General features: G+C 56.2%; 1 protein-coding gene across 1 annotated transcript; it reads right to left on the bottom strand.

The window, feature by feature from the left end:
- Positions 1 to 1,374: 1,374 nt before the first annotated feature.
- On the bottom strand, positions 1,375 to 9,610 carry MFAP2 (microfibril associated protein 2). Its single transcript, XM_074848091.1, has 11 exons — positions 9,143 to 9,610; positions 7,724 to 7,791; positions 6,745 to 6,760; positions 4,227 to 4,289; positions 3,417 to 3,506; positions 2,936 to 2,962; positions 2,768 to 2,854; positions 2,523 to 2,564; positions 2,232 to 2,319; positions 2,056 to 2,129; positions 1,375 to 1,768 (listed from the first exon to the last, which is right to left on the bottom strand). The coding sequence occupies exons 1-11, from the start codon at positions 9,381 to 9,383 to the stop codon at positions 1,665 to 1,667; spliced, it is 900 nt and encodes a 299-aa protein (XP_074704192.1). The 5' UTR covers positions 9,384 to 9,610; the 3' UTR covers positions 1,375 to 1,664.
- Between the last annotated feature and the right edge of the window lie 120 nt (positions 9,611 to 9,730).

The raw sequence follows: 9,730 nt of genomic DNA, 5'->3' as shown, positions 1-9,730 counted from the left end.
CAGGGTCTGGAGCACAGGTCTGATGGGGAGCGGCTGAGGGAACTGGGGGGGTTTAGTCTGGAGAAGAGGAGGCTGAGGGGAGACCTCCTGGCCCTCTGCAACTCCCTGAAAGGAGGGTGCAGAGAGGGGGGATGAGTCTCTTGAGCCAAGGAACCAGCGCCAGGCCAAGAGGGAATGGCCTCAAGCTGCGCCAGGGCAGGGTCAGACTGGCTCTTAGGAAGGATTTCTTTGCAGAAGGGGCTGTTGGGCGTTGGAATGGGCTGCCCAGGGCAGGGGGGGAGTCCCCATCCCTGGAGGGGTTGAAGAGTCGGGTTGACCCAGCGCTGAGGGATCTGGTGGAGTTGGGAACGGTCAGTGTGAGGTTCATGGTTGGACTGGAGGAGCTTCAAGGGCTTTTCCAACCGAGGTGATTCTGTGATATAGAGCTGCACAATATATATATTTATATATAGAGCTGCATATTCTATAGGAGAACTGCACACTATATAAGAAGTAGATACTGAGAGCTGCACACCATATGGGTTGCACACTGTGCAGAACTACATCCTCTATGAGACCTATAGGCTATACGAGAGCTGCCCACTATGTAAAAGAGCTGGATGCTGTATAGACAGGAGCTGTACACGCTGTGTAAGAGCTGCCCAGTATATAAGAACTGCACCCTATATGAGCTCCATAAGAGAACTGTATCCTGTGCGAGCCACGTGCTGTCTAAAAGAGCTACACGCTGTGTGAGCTACGTGCTATAGGAGAGCGCTGGATGGTATAGAAGTGAGCTACACACTGTGTAAGAGCTACACCCTCTATAAGAACAGACTATATACGAGAGCTACGCTACAGTTTCCTGTAAGAGACCTGGAGAAGCTCCCCAAGCTGAACCCCTAAAGCCCCCACCTATAAGTGAACCAAACCCCAACCTCCCCCCTCTTTTCTATAGGGGAATCCGAGCCCTAAACACCACAGGACCCCAGCAGAGACCCACCCTCCACTTTTTTCTATAGGGAAATGGGGCAACACCCCAAAATCAACCCCCAAAATCCCCATTATTTTCTGTAAGACTCAGAAATCTGCCCCAAACACCTATATACCTATATATTTTTTCTATAAGAACCCACCCAAATTAATCCCCCTCCATGCTGCACTACTTCCCCCCCCAAACTGCCCCCAAATCAGACATTTTACAAGCCCCAAAACACCTTAAAGCACCCCAAAACCACCCCCCCCCCCCCAGCCTTTCCTCCTGTGCACAGGGCTGGATAGTCAGGAATTGCTCCAATCATTGGAAAACACCCCAAAAAATGAGAAATCCTCCCCCAAAATTGGAAAATCATCCCCCCCCCCCCCCCCCAAAAAAAACGAGTCGGGAGCCGCAGCGACCCTTACGCTTTATCTCTTGGATACTCTACGTAGAAAACAGGGTGGCGGGGGCTCGCACCGCCCCCCCTTTACAATATAATAAAGTAAGTAATAAAAATAATAAACCCCCCCCCCTTTTTTAATTATTATGTGCACAAAAAATGGACTTTTTTTTTTTTTATGCTCTTTCATGCACAGTTTCTTTAGCACCACGGTGAGGATCCGGAGCGGGACGGATACCCGGGAGAGGAGGATGGGAAGGGGTTGGGATCCCGGGATGCGGCCGGTGAAGGGGGGTCCCCTCGAGCTCAGCACCCGCCGCAGCTGCGGGCGCAGGATGCGACCACGGTTTGGCAGAGCCCGCTGGTGGCCATCACCCCGCACTTGGAAAACTTGTCACGGCAGAGATCGGCTGCGGGGAGAGTAGGAAAGAATCTGTAAATGTAGGAAAAATAGAGGGGGGGGGGGGAAGCAGCGAGGGACCCCCCCCCAATCTGATGGGGGCATCATGATGCTGCAAGGGGGTGGCTCAGCCCCCTCAAAACAGGATCCCAGTTTGGGATCCCAGCGATTCCTGGAGCTACTTTGGTCGCTGGGATTTTTTTCCCCCCACATCATGGGAAAAGGGGTGAGCTGGATGGGGATGACCCCAATTTGGGGGTGCAACCCACCCAATACTCCCCCTCCCCGCCCCTTTACCTCGCAGCAGCTCTTCGTGGGCGCACACGGTGCGGACACAAATCTCCTTGTTGATCACGTAAACCCGGCGGAGGCTGGATGGGGTATAAAAAAAGATGGGGAGGGGTTGAGTGCGAAAGCAGAGGGAGTCCCCAAAATACAGGGGGGGAGGGAAGCTCCCCCCCCTCCCCACTCACCTGTAAAAGCAGATCTCGTTCAGGCACTGCTTGCAGGGCTTGTGCACGGAGTAGAGCCTGGTGCAGGGGTACTGCTCCTCCCGGCAGTCTGCGAGCAGAAAAGGCAGTTGATTTCTGATGGGGGTCTGGGAAATCCATGGGGGGGGAGGCCTGACGCCCCAGGGATGGGCTTAGCATCCACTGGATGCCTTCCCCCCACCCTAATTTTTGGCCTGGGTGTGAGCATGGCAGCACAGCTTCACCCCAGCCGGACTAAAAGGGAGGTTGAAACCCCCTCCCTGAGGCACTCACCGAGGGGTCCTGGCTCCGTGGGCTCAGTCTCGGGGGCAGCAGCTGCAGGGGAGGGGGGGGGGGGGGGAAGCAAATTTAAGGATGGAGCAAAAGCATCTCGTTGCCCTTTCCCTGGGTTTAGGGCTGGAGCATCCTGATGCTGGCACCTGTGAGGCTGCTCCGGGGGGAGCACAACCAGGTGCAGGGGAGGGATGGAGACCCCGAGGTCTGGTGGGGTGGGGAGGGGGCTGGTGGCTGCCACCCACCTGGGGTCGGGGCCGGCACGATTTCCTGCTGGGATTGCTGCTGGGACTGGTATCGAAACTGCTCCTCGGGGGCACGGGGGGTGACATCTGTAAGGAGAGGGACAGTGCAGGCATCCCCCAAAAACCCACCCCCTCCCCACCCCGACATCCTGCAGGGGAACCACTTACCGTGGTAGTCGTAGTAATCCTGAATTTCTGGGGAAATAAAACAGAAAACAGAGCAGAGGCTGAGGATGGGGTTTTTTTAACTACAGGGAGAAAAAAAACCACCCCATCAGGGCCAGGACTTTGCAACAAGCTCCCCAAAATTTTGCAGCTGGTCTGAGCAAGGGGAAAACACCCTCCAGCCGCTCCAGGAATGAACCTGGGCAACATCCCACCAGGGTTTTTCAAAGCTTAATAAAGGCTTAATAAATAATTGGCAGTGCGAGGAAGGGGAAAGGAGAGGCATGTGTATAGGGGGGGAGGTGGGAAGGTGTTAGGAGGAGGTTGGAAATTTAAGCGGCAGGAGAAAAAGAGTGGAACAAAGAGTATTGAAGCAGAAAGAGCCATCAGACCGAGGTGTATTTGGCCAGAGAAAGCATAAAAGAAAGGAAAAAGAGGGGGGAGAGCAGTGGGTGAAGCGTCTCCCAGTTCAGGGTGCTCTAACCTGCTTGCTGGTCGTACTGGGAATATTGCACCGGCTCGGGGTAGGTGATGCCTTCAAACCTGCTGTACTGTCCCTGGACCAGGAGCGCTGCTGGGGAGACAGAGCGGGGGGGAGAAGCATCACCAGGAGGGGCAGGGCCACCCCAATCCCCAGGGCACAGCAGGGACCATCTCCAGGACAAGCCGTGATGCCCCATGGTCCATCCAGCCACCGCACATCCCCCCCCCCCCTCCCCGGGTCCTTGTAAGAGGCAGCATCCGTGAGCAAACTGGGAACGATGCCGGGAGGGGACTTATCTTTTTTACCCACTACCCCCCACGCTGCCCCCCCCCTTCCCCGGGCTCCCTCGGCCTCGCCTGCTTAATGTTTTCCATCTGCTCACTAGCCTTTGTGCCGAGCTGGTTTCGCCCAAAGTTTTCCTGGCTCCAGGCTCCCGGGTCCGTCGCCTCCCTCCTTGTTTCCATCCCGCCTTTGCCAGGCCCCCGGGGGGTTACAAATATAATTTTTCTGGATGTCGTCCCAGCCCTGAAGTGCCAATTTTGTGCCACCTCATGGTGCCACCTCAATGTCCCCGAAGCAAGAGGGACTCGCTTGGTGCCAGACCCCTCTGTGTCCCCCCAATCTAGAGCCAGTCCCAGCCTAAATATAAGCCTACGCTGTGATTTTGGGTTAATTTTGGGGTAGAACAGGCGATGAGGTGATGCTTCCCCCAGGTGAATGCACCCAGGTATCATTGGGGGTGGTGGCCGGCTCCTGGGGTTTAATGGGGTGTCACCTCGCCTTGGGGACCCCCGGGGAGGGGGCACTCACCTGGCAGACACAGCAAGAAGAGCCCCACCGCTCTCATCCTGACAGCAGCGATGGAGGAGCAGCGCGGGCCGGGATGCAGCCGGAGGAGTCTGGATGGGGCAGAGGGAAACACAGAGGGGTCAGCGGGAGGTGGTGGGGGCACACGGACCCCCAAACCCTTCCGTTCCTCATCCCCTACAGCAGCCCCTCTCTGCCCCCCGCCCAGCACGACGCTCCTCGCGTCTCTGCCTGAGATTCCCCCAGAGGCTCGCTCAAAAAAACAACCCCAAACCCTAAAAAAAAAATAAATAAACTTCCCCCAAAAAGGCAGGCTGGGCTTTCCGCCCCGACCACGCGCTCCCGGGGGGGGGGGGAAATTGCAAGGACGAAGCCCTGAAATATCCTGCGGGCAGGACGGGGATGCGAAATGCCGGGATGTCTGAATCACCGCCATGGGGGAGACATCTGGACCCCCCCGGTGGTAACAGACCCACGAGCTGGACGTTTGGGGGCTCCTGCCCTGGGGTTTTCAGCCCCGCTCCTTGGCTAAGGGCTTATTCTGGGGGTGCCTGGCACCGGTGGATGATGGCGCGTCCTTGGGCATCCCCTAAATCCAAGGGGATGTGGAGATTTGGGGAAGGAAAAACCGCTTTCAAGAAAAATCCCGCGCCGGCGCTGGGGTTTGGCAGCCTTGGGCGCTCACGGCTCCCCGGCGCTTTCCAAGCGGCGATTTCCATGTCGAGCGTCTGCTTTTCCCCGGCGGGGAGACGGGCCAAGGCCGGCTGTGCCGCCGGTGAGCCGGGCCCCTTCCCCGGCGCGGGCTGGCAGGGACGCCGGCTGCCCTTCCCCCTCGTCCCAAGCCAGCTCGAGGGGGGAAAAAAGAGGAATTCTCCCCAAAACCTCCTTTGAAATCCAACCAAACGTGTTTGGCTCTTGGGGATGAAGCACGTCGGCTTTCCCGGCGGGCTGAGATGCTGTGAGGATGGGGAACCCCTCCTGGATCTGCTGCTGGAGTGGGGAAACTGAGGCACGGTGGAAATAAGCCAACCCCAGTGGTATCTCGCCCTGGCTGAGGGGGAACACGAGCTCCCCACACCAGGAGGCAGCCAGGCACCCACCCACCCCGGGACGCGGCTCCAGCCCCAGCACGGTCCCTGCTGGGTTTAAGACCACACTGGGGAAGGGGGGGGGGGGGTCAATGGGGCTGTGCACCATCACCAGAGCATGGCACCTTCTAGTGACCACGTCCTCACCACCACCAAACCTTCCAGGGACCATGTTCTGCACCATCTCCAAAGCACAGCACCTTCCAGGGACCATATTCTGCACCATTGCCAAAGCACAGCACCTTCCAGGGACCATGTCATGTGCCATCACCATAGTGTTGCACCTTCTAGCCACCGCGCCCTCAAGATCACCAAAACGTAGCATCTTCCAGGGACCTTGTCCTGCACCGTCACCAAAGCGTGGCACCTTCTAGCCACCAAGCCCTTGCACCACCACCATAATTGCATCTTCTAGGCATCACATCCTCCTCCATCCCCAGGCTTGTAGGTACTGGAGATGTTGACAACTGACTTCCAGACCCTTCCCAGCTTTGGGAAAGCCAGAAAGTTGGGTCCTATCTGAGCTGGGATCAGATAACCAAGCTCAGCTGACACTCAAGAGTTTGGTGGCCCCAAACGAAGCTCCCAGCAGCACCCCATCACCAACCCACGGCTGCACCTTGGTGGGACCCGCGTCCCTGCAGCCCCATCTGCTTCCCACGGCAAAGGAAGCCCCAGACCTGGGTTTAACCGAGGCTAAACGTGTCCTGGGATAAAGGGGATTGCACAGGGATGAGCGAGATCAACATGCAGCTCTGGGCTTGGCGGGCGCTTGGCCGCGGTCTGGGAGGCTTTATCGAGCCTTAGCGGCTGCTGGCAGACCTTGGGTTTGGGAGAGCAGCTGGGTCCTGGCCAGGACAGGGCTGCTACGGGGGACTGGGGGGGTTTGGGGGTACCTCGAGGCAATAGAAAGGGGCTGTAGATGCCCATCCTGACGGTTGTCAGTTCTCCAGATGCCGGGATCCCACGGGATGCTGCTGCCAATGTCCTGCGGCCCCAAATCGCCCTGAGCTGGCACCCATATCCCACCCAGGCCAGCTTGGGGCAAGGCTGGGGGGGCAGATGGATGCCCACCTCCGGAGGCATCACACACCCCATCCTCCCGTCGCTCCAGCCAAGGACACGGCCACACCGACTAACCTGCCCTGCCAGCCCCTTTTTTACCCCAAAGCAGTCTGCACGCGCCCAAGGCTTCTCCCGAGGTCTAACTCCCCCTGAATTTCCCCCGAACACGGAGATCTTGGACCGAGCTCGCAGGGTTTGGCTGCGGAACGGGGACAGACGGGTCACGTCTTTTCCTGAAGGCAATGCCAACGTCTTCTCCTCCCGACGGAGGACACCGAGGCCCCCGCCGCCACCTCCAAACCCAGCTGGGAGCGATGCCGAGGGTCGCCGTGACACTTTCCTTAAACCCAAAGTCTTCAAAGAGGGGACGGGGCCAATTCCACCCTCCTCCTTCTTTTGGCTTTTCCTACCACCAAAGCAACTGGGTGAGATGCCCCGGGAGGGACCTGAGGTGCTCCCCCTCCCTCCCCCCCCCGGCTCCTCTCTCCTCCGAGCAGGGGTCCGGCGACTCCAACTGCGCCAGATGTTTTTGCAACTGCACATCTGGGAACAATCAACCCCGAAGAAAGAACACCACAGTCTCTCTCTTTCATTCTGCTAAACCCCACCTTCCCCCAGCCTTTCCCCCCTCCCCCAGCTTTTTTTTTTTTTTCTTTTTCCTTTCTTTTCTTTTTTTTTTTTTTTTTTTTTTTAAGCTCTCCAGTTGCCAGAGAGTGGGAGAACAAAGGGAATATGAAAGGATTCAAATTTTTTTTGGCCCTCGACCAAAGGTAAAAAACTTCTTTCCCCCATCCCCGTTTTCACACATCACATTTTCATTAGGGTCCCGTCCTCCCCCAGGGGGGCAAAATAAATACAAATATTAAAATATCCCTTTTTTACAGTCTCTTTCCAGGATGGAAAAAAAAAAAAATATACGGCTTCCTTCAGACATTAAACTTTTTGAAGTGATTAAAAATCTACTACAACAGCTGTCAGGCTACAAACATGGGGTCCCCCCCAAGGCTGCTGGCTCTTCAGCACCCCAAAAATAAGGTGGGTTTTCTTTTTATGAGATTAAAAGGTCGAAAACAGCTTTTGTGAGCTCGCCTGCCCCGACCGATGGAGTTTTTAAGGCGACTTTGCAAAGCCCCAAAGATGGGGTTCAGCCCCATCTGCTGCTGGGGGGGGTCCCAGCATCCCTGCCTGCTGCAGGGGGCTGGGATGGGGGGTGTCTCTCGCCTGGTCCTTACCGCTCTGGGTGTTAGTGCTGGTTCTGCCCTTGCCCACCGCCTTGGTCTCTTCTCTCTGCTTTCAAAAACTCCGAAATGAGAGTTAAAAAAAACCCAAAAACCTCCTACCTCCAACATGGGGGATCCGCTGGGTCCTAATGCCACACCTGAGCCGGCCCCTTCCTCCTCCCAAATTGCTGCTTGCTAGGGGGGAAAAATAATAATAATTAAAAAAAAAAAAATCAATAAGCACACATCGATGCAATAGTCGGCGGGGTTAGGGTTTTTTTTTTTTCTTCCAGCTGGATGAATTTTAAATTGATTGTAAAACCAAGGAGGGAGGAGGGTTTTGCACAGCGCCGAGCACGCCGGCGCGGTTTAGGCTGGGTTTTGTGCTGCTGGAGGGTGAGATAAAAGGATCATGTCAGGGCGCTGCTCTATGATCTCAGCTGCTCTTGTGGCAACCAAGATAAACCCACAAACTTTGGGATTCTGGGATCCCAATCACCCCTCCTGCCTCCAACCTCGGCCCCCTGAGCAGTGAGGACGCTGCAACCCTGCAGCAGATTTAAAGCTTTATCCCAGGATGGAGGGAAAAAAAAAAAAAAAATCCCCCTTTTTCCCACCCAGGCTGAGGATGCCGGAGCAGATCTGCAGCCCCTGTGTGGCGGTGGAGGCAGCATTGCTGACCGTGAGGCCCTCTTTTCCCTGGCTCGCTGGCGGCTTTCCGGAGGACGCGGGATGCCGGCTGCATCCCGGCGAGGCTGGGGATGCTCCCCTAAAACCCCTGAGCCCCCCTGCGACACCATGCTCAGCGCTGGGGGGTAAAACCCTGCAAATTTTAGGCATGTTTAAAACCAGCAAGGGAGCAAACGGAGGGTGCTTGAGGGCTGGGAGGGAGGGAGAAGCTCTCCAGAGGCAGCCAGCGGCATGCACGGGGCTGAGCGATGGGGAGGAGACGGGGATCTTTCACCCGTGGGGCAGGATTGCACCCACTGAACCAAGCCCACAGTCAGTTGTGCTGAGATCTGAGTGTTTCTGCAGCCAGGAGGGGCCTCACTTCTTTAAAACAGAGAAACCTCCCCCAGTTTTAGACCAGGAGGAGAAGCAGAGGGGTTTTTAAGGTGCTCACATCTCATATCAAGCTGAGTTTTCCGGCCTGGAGGATGGATAAAATCATTCAGATGACTCCAAACACACCTAAGAGCTGCTCCATAAAGCTTCTGCCTGCCCCAAAATCCAGCATTGTCCCTGTCCCCAGCCCTATTAACCCCTAGCGAAGGGCAGGAACTGCCTGTTAATAATTAAATGGACTTTGCAAAACCCCCTGAGGCTGGGAACACCCTGCAAAAACCAGCCAAGCAAAACACCCCTGTGTGGGGTGGGGGGGGATGGAAAAAAACGAAGCGCAAGGAGGTCCCTGACACCTGGGTCGCTTTTGCTTTTAAAATTGCCCAGCACAGACAAAAATCTCTGAGGGTTGTGTGTGGTGGTTTTTTCTAAGCTCAGGAAGCCTGGTTTAATAAGTCAAGTCTTGGCTAGGATTTCAGGAAACCTCTTACCTCTGCTTGTGCCTCATTTCCTGATCTAATCCCCAGCTCCCGGAGGGCAGAGAGGCGCCGCTGGCGCTTGGAGGGGTTTAGACTTTCCATGCAGGCGGGTCCCCGCAAGAACCAGCCTTCGATCCCAGAGCCAAGCTCGGAGGCAGCCGAAAAACCCTCGGAGGGCAACGCAGAGAGCGCGTCCACCCCTCCACGGGCATCAGCTCTTCCCCTTTCGGGATGCGGCATCTCCATCTACCGGCTTTTTCTCTGTTGAAGGAGCGAGGTTTTGCAGTCTTGGCGAGGACACCTGGGTTTTTCCAGCAATTATTATTATTTTCTAGGAAATTCCAGCTGGAAAAAGGCTTGGGGATGATTTATTCGCTGGTGCTGGGTTTGTGCTGCTGAAATCCCAGCAGTGCCGTCCCTGGGTTCACTCTCTGCTTTCAGGCATCGAGGACGGCATCTTCCAGCCCAGATGGAGAATGAGGTGACCCTAAAAGCTCTTTCACCTGCTCCCCGACTCCATCCGACGCTCACCCGCGCTGCTGATACTATCCTGTCCCAAGCAGTCCATCCATGCCAGGCAGCACAAGCAAGCG

This window comes from Strix aluco, chromosome 22 (genome assembly GCF_031877795.1).
Source record: "Strix aluco isolate bStrAlu1 chromosome 22, bStrAlu1.hap1, whole genome shotgun sequence".
Taxonomy (NCBI): Eukaryota; Metazoa; Chordata; class Aves; order Strigiformes; family Strigidae; genus Strix; species Strix aluco.
This window is presented reverse-complemented; position numbering and strand designations above follow the sequence as displayed.